This window comes from Syngnathus leptorhynchus, chromosome 19, assembly GCF_054491065.1.
Source record: "Syngnathus leptorhynchus isolate UIUO chromosome 19, UIUO_Slep, whole genome shotgun sequence".
Lineage (NCBI taxonomy): Eukaryota > Metazoa > Chordata > Actinopteri > Syngnathiformes > Syngnathidae > Syngnathus > Syngnathus leptorhynchus.
The window spans coordinates 4,108,667-4,123,243 of NC_141213.1; the positions used below are offsets into that span (position 1 = coordinate 4,108,667).

At 41.0% G+C, this 14,577-nt stretch overlaps 1 protein-coding gene across 3 annotated transcripts in view; it reads right to left on the reverse strand.

The window, feature by feature from the left end:
- Positions 1–14,577, reverse strand: part of col11a1a (collagen, type XI, alpha 1a) — a 29,110-nt gene that overhangs the window by 13,260 nt on the left and 1,273 nt on the right. Inside the window, exons 2-23 of one of the 3 annotated variants that reach the window (XM_085939349.1) lie at positions 12,663–12,827; positions 12,376–12,589; positions 10,882–11,044; positions 8,005–8,130; positions 6,709–6,804; positions 5,860–6,045; positions 5,548–5,643; positions 4,355–4,642; positions 3,848–3,913; positions 3,663–3,704; positions 3,490–3,552; positions 2,998–3,072; positions 2,792–2,875; positions 2,594–2,650; positions 1,733–1,786; positions 1,595–1,648; positions 1,178–1,231; positions 1,011–1,064; positions 746–799; positions 566–610; positions 317–370; positions 187–231 (exon numbers count right to left, since the gene is read on the reverse strand). In XM_085939349.1, the coding sequence (XP_085795475.1) occupies positions 187–231; positions 317–370; positions 566–610; positions 746–799; positions 1,011–1,064; positions 1,178–1,231; positions 1,595–1,648; positions 1,733–1,786; positions 2,594–2,650; positions 2,792–2,875; positions 2,998–3,072; positions 3,490–3,552; positions 3,663–3,704; positions 3,848–3,913; positions 4,355–4,642; positions 5,548–5,643; positions 5,860–6,045; positions 6,709–6,804; positions 8,005–8,130; positions 10,882–11,044; positions 12,376–12,589; positions 12,663–12,827 (2,135 nt within the window). Of the gene's footprint in view, positions 1–186; positions 232–316; positions 371–565; positions 611–745; positions 800–1,010; positions 1,065–1,177; positions 1,232–1,594; positions 1,649–1,732; positions 1,787–2,593; positions 2,651–2,791; positions 2,876–2,997; positions 3,073–3,489; positions 3,553–3,662; positions 3,705–3,847; positions 3,914–4,354; positions 4,643–5,547; positions 5,725–5,859; positions 6,046–6,684; positions 6,805–8,004; positions 8,131–10,881; positions 11,045–12,375; positions 12,590–12,662; positions 12,828–14,577 lie in introns of all 3 variants that reach the window. The other 2 variants (XM_085939352.1, XM_085939350.1) reach the window with 2 other exon arrangements.

Below are 14,577 nucleotides of genomic sequence, written 5' to 3' on the forward strand. Positions count from 1 at the left end.
AAGCGTCCTTCAGATTTCTATTGCCAATAAATGCAAGTAAATGCCATAACAAATACAAAATGAGGATTTTCTGTAGGTCATTTTGAGGCACAGGAATGACCTCTGATCTCAGCTGTGAATCGCAAAAGAATGCCTAAAGAGATGAGAGGAAATGTTTGAAAGATACAAACAAAATAATGTTCTTGCCATGTTTCCTTTTGGACCATGAGGCCCGTCAACTCCAGCAATACCCTGTGAGGCAGAAAAAACGAAATCAAAATGAGGACGAATGCGAATCTTTTACCAATATCAGGAAGTGATCAAATCATGTACATACAGGTGAGCCAGGAGGTCCGGGGGAACCGCGGGGTCCCAGCAAACCTCTTGGACCCTACAAGGAGTGAGAGTATTACCATTATTATTATTATTATTATTATTATTATTATTTTTAAAGCAGATGTGCTAGAGACCAAACAAGAGCAGATTTGGAATCAGATAAATACAAAAATAATCTAATCACTCATTAAAAAAAATTGTAAAAATGTGTCGACCGGTGTTATTAATTTGAAAAAATAAATAAACGTACACTCTCGCCAGCCAACCCTCTGGGTCCGATCTCTCCATCCTCGCCCTGTGGGGGAGAAATAGACAGTTTGATAAATGCAAAGTTTGATGCAACTCAAAATAACAGTGGGTGACTGAAGATTAGTGTTTTATTTTTGCTTTCGTTCTACCAACTTGTGTTTTCAAAATCAGATGTACTTACTCTCTGTCCATCCTCTCCATGAGATCCTGGGGGTCCCATTGGTCCTGGCTCACCCTAATTAAAAAAAAAAAAAAAATTAAAACATTATGAAATTCCTGATGATCTCACATCTAATGACTTTTGTTCATTCTTTTCCCTTTCCTGACATTTCATAATAAAATTTAGTTTCAATTAAACATTTGGAAATGATCACAAAGACTATTGATGGTTCATAATAAAGATATTTGAAATGTATTTTTATAAGATAAAATATGGCTGAACTTACCCTGTGTCCTTTTTCACCAGGCAGTCCGGGTAGTCCATCAAAGCCTCGGTCACCCTGTTTTTTTTTGTTGTTGTTGTTTTTTTAAGACAACAACGTCAACTCACAGTAGCATAACATTCATATTGCACTATTTTGCAGACATAACTGCTCGTAAATCTATTTTGTACCTTGCTGCCTGGCTCTCCAGGCATCCCACGTGCACCATCGGCTCCGGCACGACCCTAAAAACAAAAGAAAACAACTAATAAAAAAAATAATAATAATTGTAAAAAAATTAATAATTTGTAAAAAAATTAATTAAGTAACAAAAATATTAGTAACCAATTAGGTCAAGCCGCTTGGCGGGTGAGACATATTGGGCCCGCACGTCACCTATTCGCTTTCTGACTCACTTTGACATTTTCAGACAGATTAAAGAGGCCGGCAATTGATCCGATGATTGGAAGCTGTACAGGCCTTTAAGCAAGCGATTGTTTGTTGGTTTGTAAATAATCCTCTCAGTGTTTGAGCAGCAGGTCCAAACAACTCCACATTAACAACAAACACTGTACAGTGAGAGTGGACGGGTCATTAAGGCCACTCACCCTCTTGCCAGCTTTTCCCATTTGTCCTGGTGGCCCTTGGACGCCGCGGGGCCCCTTTTAGACAGACACGCACACAAAAAAATACAACTTTTGAGTGACTTTCACTTGCTATTTCTTTTTGAAACACATCATTCTCACCTGAGGACCGTGGTCTCCACTTTCGCCTTTGAGTCCAGTTGAACCAGGTAGACCCTTGACAGATGATAGGACAAATTAAACCAATTGTCTGGAAAATTGTCAGCATAATATACTTTTGTCCAGCAATGGCAGGATTTATTTGAGTGTAACCACTAGAGGGAAGTGTTTAACTACATTAAATCCCACTGTATGTGACTCAAGATTGACACGGGCTTGAGGAGACTGTGGGCAAACATGTCCTGGAAATGTAAATATAAATTTGTTTTGCTAAAATTATTATATGTCTATGTTCTATACAGCTCAAAAAGTAAGCAAATAAGAGCACACAATTAATAAATATTAAAATCTCAATCCAGCATGATGCTTCTTTTTTTATTTGTATTTTTTTGGGATGATTACACTTGGACTCAAGCCAGTGAAAGGTAGATTTCACAGAGGCTCTATCCATGCGCTTTTTCCAGCAGATAATGATGGCTCGTGTATCAACAAGCCCAAAAAAAAGAGGTAGTGGAAGGTGGGGGGTAGACAGAAGTACATTTTCTAAGCAGCTGGTAGCACCTAGATAGCAACAAGCAGGCTGAGCCCCTAAATGCTGCTCACATTTCCCTATAAACAATTTGGCATGAACTCCACCACAATTAAATGATGCCATCATTAGAATAATGATGGCTTCATTTATATATAATGAAAAAAGTCAACTTTACGATCTGTTAGTAAAATAAAACATGTTGACAAAAGGACCTACATTCTTAACATGTTTCATTGACGATGCTTTTGTTGAATGTACGTTGGAGGCTGAAAGGTACAGGAGTGATGTAAAAAAAAAAAAATCAAGGTGAATAGTTGAAAGAAGTTACTCACCACTGGCCCTGATCTTCCTGTCAAGCCCATTGGCCCTGGTGGTCCCCTCATAGCCAGCTGAAAAGTAAAGATGACTGATATAATATTCTGCGTATAGTATTTACTGTATCTGCTTGATTTGGATTCATATTTTAACATTGTATGCATTTGTTCTACTAAAATGTAGCTTTTTAAATTTCCATGTCCTTGTCCACTTACTCTAGCCTGGGAAAGGATGGCCTGAGCTTGGGCTTCTTGGGCCGACACCACCGGACCCTTCTCACCATCCCCACCGAAGCGGAACTGTTACACACAAATATACACACACGAAGACTATGAAAAGGTTCCTCGGTGCGTTACTAATTGTCCCTCATTATTCGGTGGGACAAAAATAACTTCAACTGGTTAATATTGGTACAACTTACTGGCAGCATCAGCATGGTACCGGGAGGTCCGGGCACGCCGTCAGCTCCGGGCAAACCGGCACGACCGGGAGGACCCTATGGTGGATCGTGTGGAAAGAATAAATTGATGTAAATAGATGGAAATTGATTTGATTTGAACAGACTTTTCGCATTAGAACAATTTGATTTGACAGGACAAAGACATTTTTCAGGTATTTTGCAAACACAGCAATTTTGACCTACGGGTCACCATAACCGATTAAGTGATTAGAATGCACACGCAATGAAATCCGGTGCTAGATGTAATTAACTTTAGCAGCTACTCGGATCATAATTAACTTAAAACAACAAGAAAGTAAGAAATCCATTTGACACAGTTATCAATGCAGGATAAAGCTATCAGAAAATAACATGGATGTAAATATAAGTTTAATTTAATGACCAAGAAGTGGTCCGTAATGGTGGCAAAAGTCACAAATCTAAATTTAAAAAAAATAAATAAATAAAACTTACTCTGTCACCTGGATCTCCAGCACCACCAGGGGGTCCTTGTAGGCCTAAGGGGCCGGGAAGACCCTTTTCAAAAACAACAGGAAGTTAGCCAAGAAATAGAATAACGTGATAATCAATTCAGGTGACCGTGTTGTGGAAAACAACAACTGAGCATTTGAATCATTTATACTCACAGCTGGGCCAGGCGATCCTGGTGGTCCTTCAATCAGCATACCCTTGAGAAAACAAACATTGGCAGTAGAAAAACAGTGTGTTTAAACAAATATATTTACTCCAATTTGTCGTATTTTACACGACAGCAGGGGGAGTTAAATTCAGATCGACTCAAGATTAGAGTTCCTGAGCACTAAAGTCTTACAGGTTCAATCACAGCAGGCTCGCCCTTCTCTCCCTTTTGGCCAAAGGCTCCTCCAGCTCCAGCAACCTGTGGTAGTAAAGACAGCAAAAATGGCAGCACATTTTACTCCATCCATCAAGACTGTATATATGTGGGAGCCAGAGGTCAGATTTCAGACTGGAAGAAAATAATCAGGCAAATAAATGTTAGTTATCCGGAGCAAGAATGAACCCCTGGACTTGAAGTGGAGCAATGGTGTCAATGGTGATCAACTAGTTATTGCTAACATGCAAACCCCAATCCAAACAATCCTAATCATGTGATTGATGGTTAGGTGTGGAGAAATGATTTCAGAATGTATGAGGTGAAGCATTCTGTGAAGACAAACCCAAACAATGAGGTCAATCAAATCATCGGCACGACCGGTGCAACATGCCAGTGATTCGTTACTCATGCCTAACGAGATAAAAATGCACGTGCACACATGCACACACCCCTCAGTCTCCAAATTGGGGTGTGAATACTTACGGCGCTCTCAGAAACGTCCGTTTCAGCAGCCACCCCGGGCCCTAATTCCTCATCATAGGCGGCAGAGGGTTTCGAGGGGGCGGGGCCATACTCATCATATGCCCCATAATCATACAACCTGTTGTCAACCTTTCCCAAGTCATACTCCTTTAGGTCATCATATTCCTTCAAGTCATATGCTTCCACACCAGTGTCCACCTTTTCCGCCGTTTCTGGGACAACGGCGGGATCCGAAGCAACGGGAGGGGCTTGGGTGACATAATCACCGACAACATCCTCCTCCACAGCCTTGGGTTGTTAGAAAAGCGAAGAAAGGGAGCAATGGCCAGCAGAATGTTAGTTGAGCAAATTGAGTTGTTTTTTTTTTTTAATCAAATATATGGAAATATATGGTAACACCTTAAGTATTAAAAAAAGGAAGATTTCATACTAAATAATACAAAAGGTGTTATCATTATAAACACAATCAAACTAGTGTTAATATACACAATTTCTGCCTTTTTTTGGGGTTCCATATGACATAATGTATTCATATTGAAACCCCAAAACATTTTGCAAGCTCAGTCATTCAGAATTGTAAGCAAATTCACAAATTTGGATATTACCGCTAAATCATTTCTTTCTAGATTCAATTTTGGTGGGTAACAAAAAGAATGTGATTAAACAGGGTTGGCTGTCCCTCATTGATGTCTCGAAATGAAAATTTGGAGGAACCTTGTGTAATCACATCCACATCATCAAACAATGCGGAAAGGCAAAGCAAGCTGATAGCTGGCTGTGGGGAAGATTTGTTTTTTGTTGAGCGGACAAAAAAAAAAAGAAAAACAATCTGCTTCGATGACGAGGCATGTATGTTTTTCAATTATCAGTCACTATCTTATATTCAAATTATTTCCAATTTTATGTTGTTGTTTTTTCCGAATGTTTTAGGGCGTAGATGTCCAACCAGACAGTGCATAAAGTCTCATAATTTGAATCAAGATTTTAACACCAACTAACCAAAAATAAGTTAGTCAATTTAAATCTTCAGACTTTTTTATTTTAAGCAGGGTACAACCCAAAAGACGCACCAATTTCACTGAAATAGTTGTGTCTTCACATACCAGATACCTTCTCGGGCAAAATCCTCCTGGACAAAATTTCCTCTCAAACTTTTTTTTTTTACATTTAATTAAAATGAATATAAAAGTTACCTCAATGGATCCATGCGTGGCAAAAGGGGACTGAGTCTGAGAATCATCTACAGTTCCGTAGTCAATGCCTGTATTGTAATCTTCTACATTGCTTAGCTGAGGCATGTTGAAAAAAGGAAAGAATAAAGCAAGGGTTAACACAAAGATAGGTTTGAACCGGCCGGTGGGGGTTATTTGCTAAAGGGCCCCTTCCAAAGCTGACTATAGACTGCACTAGTGCTACACGGAAGAGGTTAGGGAGCTGGCGAACTACCATCACAGATTTTCTCTTGGAAATCTTGATGGGTTTCTTTTCTCAACTTGATCCTTTACCCTAAAACTGCCTCGGGGTCGCGCCGGCGCTGTGGCTTGGTAGCCAGGCATCTGTCGCTTCTTCTTAGCGGCAAACTTTTTAGTCGGTGTTTTTTTGGCAGCAAAGAACTTTAAGGGCTTGGCCTTAGTTTTACTGAGGGACTTTCGGGTCCTCTTCTTTTTCATGGAGACACTACGTTTGGTTCTCTGGAAGAGGGGGGGGCGGCGACAAAACAAACAGCAAGACAAACATTCAAGAGTGGGAATGATTTCAGGGCACAATTTGTGAGTGGTGTTCACATTTTGTCATCTAGTTCGTGACTTTTTTGAACCACAACAATTGGGAGTGTAACAACAATCACAGACTGTGCCTTTCATGCAACACAGATTCCGTGTCGGGACATATATGGACAGTCTTGGGACGGATGCACATTTAAATATTTGCTTCCCGGCTTTTGGAGTAAAAAATAAAAATTGCCGCGATTTTTAAAAATGTCAGGTGATTGGAAAGACATGCTGGAATGCAAAGATGGGATTCTGTTTGGTTGAAGCCTTGTAAGACAAAGATGTTTGACACATGACAATGTTTATATGCACGTTCACAAGTCAAGCTAATTGACAAAAAAAAAAGACATTTTTGCAATGATTATAATTCTTATTAGTACCAATTCATTTATTCAAAGGATTCCCATAATTAGATAACGTAACCAAACACTGTCACTCAAAACCGGCCTTTATAAATGAGCCTTATCAAATTCAGTACTTGGAATATTAACGTGCATATAAACATAACATTAAGAAACGGACAACACAAAAGACAAACCAAGGAACGAAGAGAAACGACACGTTGCTTTTCCTTTTTTCATTTACCTGCGGCTCAGAATACTCATCATCGGTAGGAACGATGTCACTGGCTCCCTCAGAATAATCATAGAACTGAGAGTATTCTAAATCATCAGTAGTGAACTAAAGATGTTGACAGAGAGAGAGAGAGAAAGGGAGGGAATCAACGTGTTAACATTAGCCACAAGGATGCTGGGTGAGAAGACGTTGCATCCAATGCAACCATCACAAGCATGTTAAATAGGTCAAACCAAATAATTGCATTATTTGTATGTTTTAAAAAATATATTAAAAACAGTCAGTATAGTTGTTTTTTTTTCAGTTTGGATGACATTACATCCATAATGCCTGTATGTGTAACAGAAGGGTGGAGTTAGAGGTTGCATGATAAATAAATAAATAAATAAATAAATAAATAAATAAATAAATAGTCAAGCGTTACTGAATAAGGGAGTGGCTTGAATGTGGCGAGCAGATGAGCGGAATACGGAAACAGGCTCCGCCTCCAGACACGATGTTTAAGAGCTCATAAAGTAGAGCAATACAAAAGGCAAACTTCAAAGTCCTTATATTCCAGCTGCATTTTTTAGTACATAGTAATGCAAGTTTCTCATGGAAAGCACGTAATTACATGCTTCAGAGCAGCTAAGGTCAACTAAATGAAAGATTTATTGCAGACAAGCATGCATCTCTTAACTGGGGAAACAATTCACATTTCACCCATTGATTTAAATGTTATAAGTAGCATGTTTGGTTAATTATTTTTTTCTGTGCATCCTTATAAGCTTAATAAGAAAGAAGAAAGAATGATTAGATAGAGTTAGGTAGATGGATTGAAACCAAATGACTCTTTCCAACACTAGCAAAAAATAAAACGGACCCTCTCGACACTTTACCTACAGAGTGCCGGTCAACTTCGTACACTGCACAGATGTCCACAGGTGAACCTATTCAAGCATGTGCATGTGTGCCGTGGAAACACCTTGAACCAGGTATATGCAACGGCATGCTTTGACAGCTGACTGAGGCCACTTGCTATGACATCACAGGGGAGCGGAATGCTGTGTAGGTGTGTACAGTTACAGTATCTAGTTCGGCACTTAAAAGTTATTAATGTGCACACTGAACATAGTCATAAACAGCGCCATTATTTTTAAACATTTTTATACTACACTGATGAGTAAAGTGATTTCATTAAACTGTGTGTGGAAATGGTGAAACCCGCTGAAAAGAAATAATCGTCTTAATTGGAGTATGAAAATAGACAAGGGTCTTAAACAGGTACTTTGCGGAACCCCGTCCCACTCTCCCTGATTGGCTGACCTCTTCCTGCGGCTGCTGGGCTTGCAGAGATTCGCCAAGGGGGGTGTCACAGTCTGGGCTGTAATGTTCACAGTAGTCGTATGCTGCTTTGGAGTCAGCAATGATCAGGAGTTGTTGGATGTCACCCTGTGGAAAGTAGAACAAATATGTTCAGATTAGTTCAAGGAAGTTAGTAAATTACAGTGTCACGTGTCACAGACAAAACGAAGCTTCAAGCTTGGAAGGCAGTCATAGGTGATCTTGGGACTCCCACAACAATAATGTAAAATTATAAGTGACCTAGCAGTATAAACAAACAACATAATCAGCAGGTTACGTCCTTTTACTCAATGACAACTGGCACAAATTATAAAAATTCAAATACGCCAATCCATACACACAATACCTATAATATTGTAAACTACAGTTAAGTGTTTAAGATCACCGCCTACTAATGTGAGGATACCACTTCAAGCCATTGACCAGCAGAAGCGTATTTTTGCATGTGCAAATCTTTAGTAAATGAGGCCCTTAGTGTCAATGATGATTACCAGTCAAACATGAGAAGAGAAAAGCAGGCTGTAACTTGCTAGGAGAATGTGAGCATGTATCCCCCCGCATAAAAATGTGATCTATGGATCCTGAGCATGTAGCTTCATATAAACATCCATTTGCTAAGACTTGCAGAGCCCCTTGTAAATCTCTTTGTTTAACCATCCATCAACATCTTGCACCATTTCAGCTCTTAAGATTCCTTCTTGGGTGCCTCTAGGTGGGTCAAATGCTCTTTTTAAAAAATGATTTTATGTCTCTACATATACGGCTATTAAGGTATGATTGGCTATTTGAGAAATAACTAACGTGTGTGTGTTTGTGGAAACCGGACAGGAAAGGATAGATCAAGATTTGGCCAGATTCAAGCTGACATGTATTACCTCATGTGTCACCCTAAGACCAACAGTGAATGCTTGAACCCCGGCCTAGAGTCAGTTCTAATTAGTCCATATCTGTGAGCCACCCGTTTACACACAAATACACAGTGGCAACGTGGTGTTTAACCCTCAAACGAAATCATTACCATTCAGAAATTGTAATGATTATCTCTTCTACATGGTGGGACAAATAAATTGACACCATCATTAAATCTGCTTACTTCTTGGAAACCAATTTGCCACATTGACCTTTCTTTCCAGGGAAAAATAACATTGCAGCCATGTCATTTGGAAAAGACGAGCCAATTCACAAGATCAAGCAGGGGCAAGTTCAAAACTGCCAACTCAAGAGGGGGAACACTGACAGGAACCCGGAGACAGACAGGCAGGCGGCGGTTGAGAGAGAGCAGCTGCGACGGCAAAAGATGTTTTGTGCAGGGTAACACCTGGGGAGTCTTCGGGTCTGTCCTCTACGGCGAGATAAAAGCTTTGGGCAAGTTGCCCGTCAAAAATCAGCAAAAGTCATTTCTCACATATAATCACACTGCAAGTATTGGTCGAGCACTCATCAACATGTTGGTGTACCTTTGCCTCAGGCTACATTAAATGTCAGTCATGGGCAACCTTCCTTTTGTCTGACCCTGGCCGGCTATAATTAGACATCCCCCGTACAACAATTAGCCAAACCCCTTGAAGGTCAACACAGATATGCACACACACACACACACGTACATTAGGTAGCTCTGAAACTCACGAAATAGTGACGCAGTAAAATAGAACACCTATTTGACGTCGACTTCTGGATCGGTACGTTCTAAGCAGGAAACGAAGGAACAGACAGGTATGTATATCTTCACTTCAGCTAAGTCATGTCACCTTTACATGAATAGGTGGTCTCATTGCTGCGGTGAGGCCGCAAGGTGGGAGGGGAGGTAGTGGCGGGAAGGGCAGAATACACAGGGAGGGGAGGAGATGAGGAAGTGATGAGGAGGAGGGGGGGGAATGAAAGACTTCCATTCATCTGAAGCAGATTCCTTTCCAAAGGTGGCCACCTCAAACCTGGGCCAGATAGGTATGAATAGACGTCTATGCAGAATACAGGTCATCATGGCGGTAAGAGTAAATATGGGTAATATTTGAATGTTATTTGATGTACAGTAGAAATGTTGCCTACAGCAGATGTTGACGATTAAAATGTCTATCTATGCCTGTTGACACGATTTAGCATATTCTTAATATTTCAAGCGTAGAAAAGCATCACTAGCTCAAACCCCAAGTTTCGTTACCAACAAAAATACTTTGAGCAAAACTGCTTTCACTGTTTATTTTCTCATTGTAAGCGTGTGTATGCTTAAGACTTCGGTATTTCCTTCCCCCTTTACATCCCAGCATGCAATGGGCCCTGTGGATTTGCGCCGAAAGCGGGGACAGAGAACAGACAGGAAACCTGTTCCAAAAACCACACAGCGAAGACCCTGTTGGCGTACTCACGGCTCCTATTTTCAGCGTGTCCACTTTTGTCAGCCTCTGACTGCTCGCACTGTTTCATACAGATGTTGCTTTCAGGGCTCTCTCGAGAAGGTAATCAAAACTGACGGCTTATGGGAGTAAATCAGGATTTTAAGTAAATTGTGCCTGGATCAACTTTATTTATTAATAGACACAGTTCTTTTAAGGCTCTTCGAGTCCCTATGTCGATGAGGAAGCATACTGACGACACAAACAAAATGGCGTCCGAATAATGGTTGCTCATAAACAAACCAGCCCTCTCTCAAAAGTAAACATGGCCTCTCGGTGACCTTTCCTTTCCTACAGAGAAAACCAAAAGTGTCATTATTTGATCATTCTTTACCCCTCTATCCTCACATAACCCAGTTTTACAGATTCACAATAGCGCCCGAACAAAAACAAATAGGCGCTTTTAAGAATTCTGCCAACTGTTTCTAATTACCACTCAGAATGTTACCTGGAAAAACTCCTGGTCAAGGATTCTGGTGCCAAAGACAGTGATCCCATCGGTGCTGATGGAGGTCTGGTCACTTCTGAGGAGAGGCTTGGTGATCTTCTTCTTGCAGTCCACAATGATGGTGACTGTCTTTTTCTCCACACTAATAGCAACACGGTGCCACCTGTTTAACAGCAAAAAAAAAATGGAAGATGGGAAAAATTATTTAACCGATACATTTATTTTGGTAGATCTCGATATGAAACGGGCTAACTGGGGTCACACGTGAGTATGACACCTCCTTCCACTTTGGACCATTTACCAGTGTGCTTAAGAGCTATTGCATACCAGGCAGCAGTGGACCACATTCTTGCCCCCACACTTTGGCCTTGTTTAACACAGGATTACACTCATTAAACTCCAAACTTAATCCTCCTTCAGGGTTACTCGGCATGACAGACACGGTGAACATTGTGGAAAGTGTGTGTCGGAATCCAGGAAGACTTGCCTCACCAGAGCAGGAGGCATACAGTCAAAACATTGTTCTGGGGTGGAAGATGAGACTTGGCACCAATGAAAGCTCAATGCAGGCATTAATCACACATCTATATCGGATCACGTATGAGTTGATTTTCTCTCGTAAATCTCGTAATGTTGGTTGCTTTTGAACGGGACTCCTACAGCAGATGCATTCCGGAAACACAGTTTAGAGGAAAATAAACGTGCTACAGCCCGGAAGGATTACCGGTCACGTTATAATCTAACAAAGTATCAGCTAACTTCAAATGGTTTGTATCGACTTTGAGAAAATGACTAAAAAATGACAAGTCGAGTAATGTTTCGACGATTCTACCGAGCAGTCTTTCCATCGTGGCTTATTTCCCCAAACGCCAAAAGAATCTCCTAAAAATGTATTAATTTCTCAGCAGCCTTTTTGTTTATTTATTCCTTTTTATCCCTGCACAAGGGTTCATGTCAGCTAAGGCAAAGCTCTTTGTGAGAACTTGAGGATTTCTGAACCCGGGAGCATGTAATCAGTTTTATGCTAAAAGGTTATAAGCACCGTTCCTGGTTGGGTGAGGTAATCCAAGAGGTTAAAAAAAAAAAAAGGTTGGGGGGTAGCACTGCTTTCTGCAGCACTCTCGCTAAAATAACAGAGGCAGTGAGTTCATGGATGAGGTCAGGTTGCCCACTGCAGTCCCTGCTGTGCCCCTGTAATCCAGAGTCCCTCGCCTGTCTCTGTGCCCAAAGACCCCTGAGGAGAAGGATAAGCCAGCCATGGGCACCTATGGTGCATCAATGGAAAAACCGCCATTGGTTTCTTGCTTTTGTCCAAAAAAGCAAACCACTGGAGATCAAGCGTGAGACCATGACAACGCCACGTGAAAATGTTTTTTTTTCTTACATGCCGTGTCACTTCCCTGCAGATTTCTACACTCATGCCTGACGGGTTTTTCTTTTTTTACTTAATGTGTTTTTGTATATGATTATGGAAATGTTGCTGATTTGACGTACTTTCCATCAGCAAGGTTGAGTGTACGGAATAGAGGGTAGTCCTCCGGGGCTGGTTTTCCATTCTGATCCTCATACAGGAAGACAGGTGAGCGTCCCACTTCGATCCCCAGTTGCTGGACCCCCTGCTCGTTGTAAATAGACAGCAGGAAGGACTGGAGGCCAGACTTGGGGCGTACTGTAGTCACGATGGAGAAGTCCTCGGGGAAAACACCTTCTGTGAAGAGAGAGACGTTATTGGAGGAGTTTTCCTTAATTCCATACTTCCATGTCCAGATTTTTAGTCTTACCAGGGAATAGCTGCGTGGTAGGGGCACTGATCTGGATCTGCTTGCCAACTCTGTAAGCAGCGTCCGGCTTTGATGCTCTTCGGTTTGTGCAAAATCCTGATGTTTTTGTCACTCCTTCTGGGTAATTGTGAAATTCTAATACTTTTAGCACATCCACTTCCTGTGCTGTTAAAAGACACAAAGGAAACAACTGTTAGGTCGCAGGACTGCTTGTGTCAATACATCAAAAATCTCTCGCTCCGGTTTTCCCGAAATACTGCAAGAAAACCCCTCAGGTCAAGTAAACAATATGCCAACTGAGCTCCATTCTTGCACCAGTATAGGTTTACCTGGATAAGAGTCTCCTCGAGTTTTCCATTCTCTTCCATTTGATGCCCTGCACATAAAGGAGCCTGTGTGGCACAGTCGTACCCGCTGAGACCCTCGTGAAAGCACTATGACCTTACTTCTTGTTCTAAACCAACCCCTCTCCGTAAATATAAAACAACTTTGTCCAAATGAGTGTTATTCTATATGCCAATTAAAAAGTCAACAGGAAAAAAAACATGATAAAACCTGTAAATAGAAGCCACGCCCCCTATAAAAAAATACTACTGTACAGGGAGAGGAAAGCCACGCCCCCTTTTTGGTTGGCATGTGCAGGTTTAATCCCTGTAACGGTCTCTTGAACTGCTGAATACAAGGGGATCTTTGCTATTCTCCTCTGAAAAACACGTGGTGTGGGCACAAGTCCCTGTTTCAACATGAATTTAATCCCGGTCGACAATAAAACGGGTGCCACAAGCACACCTTAAATGCAAGAATGGGATCATAATGCATATTATCCTTATTTGAGATTCTGCAGATCAGAGCACATGACTCCGACACCTCAAATGGCTTCTTATATTTCCACATTCAAATATTAACCCATTCTCTACCATCGACGGGTCTAATCGTCAAATTTTTAACTGGCAGCAAATGAGTTAACTGTTATACAACCAGTTTGTGATCAGTTCTTACTCACTGTTTGCCACTCCGCTATAGAAAACAAATGCAAAACATACCAGGTCAAGGCACAAGGAAAGATCTCATCACTGAAGACTGTAACCGAGGATGGAGCTTACTTTGGAGAGTGAACTGAGGAAATTATTGTGAGCTCCTGCTGAGTTGCTCTCCGTTGAAACGCTGCTCGATCCAGATGTGGCATTTTGGCGGGGCTGCAACCCTCACACTTAAGCATTCCGAAAATGTCAATAATCGCAATTGAATGTGCTGAATTGAGTTGACACTGAAGGGGGAGTCGGGCGGTTAGCAAACAAGGCCGCATAGCGACCAACATTTACAGGTTGGCGGAGAGAGAGACAAATGATAAGATGTCCTGTATTACTCAAACATCCTTATGCAAATCTTGAGAAGGGGAGGAGTGATATGACACACATGACTGTTGGACACATTTGATATTTTGCCAATTACAGGTGTAATCACTTGCTATCGACATTCTCATCGCAGGTGAAACATGAAGCAGATCAAACCAGTAATGAACCTGTCATTCCAAGCTTGTACATCTTCACAGAAATATGCTAGTAAATGAAAGGAGGACCTTTTCACCTGCAGCTCCCTGAGACTCCAATAATATGTCTCTTTGTCTATCTCTTCACCTGCTCTCCCGTTTCCCTTTCTAAAAACTCCCAAACCAACATTGGGACCTTTCAAACGAGAATGCTTTGTAATACTAAGAAAATGTCTACATTTCTTTACGTTTTGCTTCGTTGAAACACTAAAGTGGAATTGTCTATATTATTATATTATAAAGCGTCTGAAAATGCCGATAATTTCCAATAATTTCCAAACAAGGTAAAACAAGAAGCTGATTAGCCGTTGTTTCCCGCTTGAGCACATTATGTGCAGAAGAAGCTGAAAATGCTAGCTTTGTCTT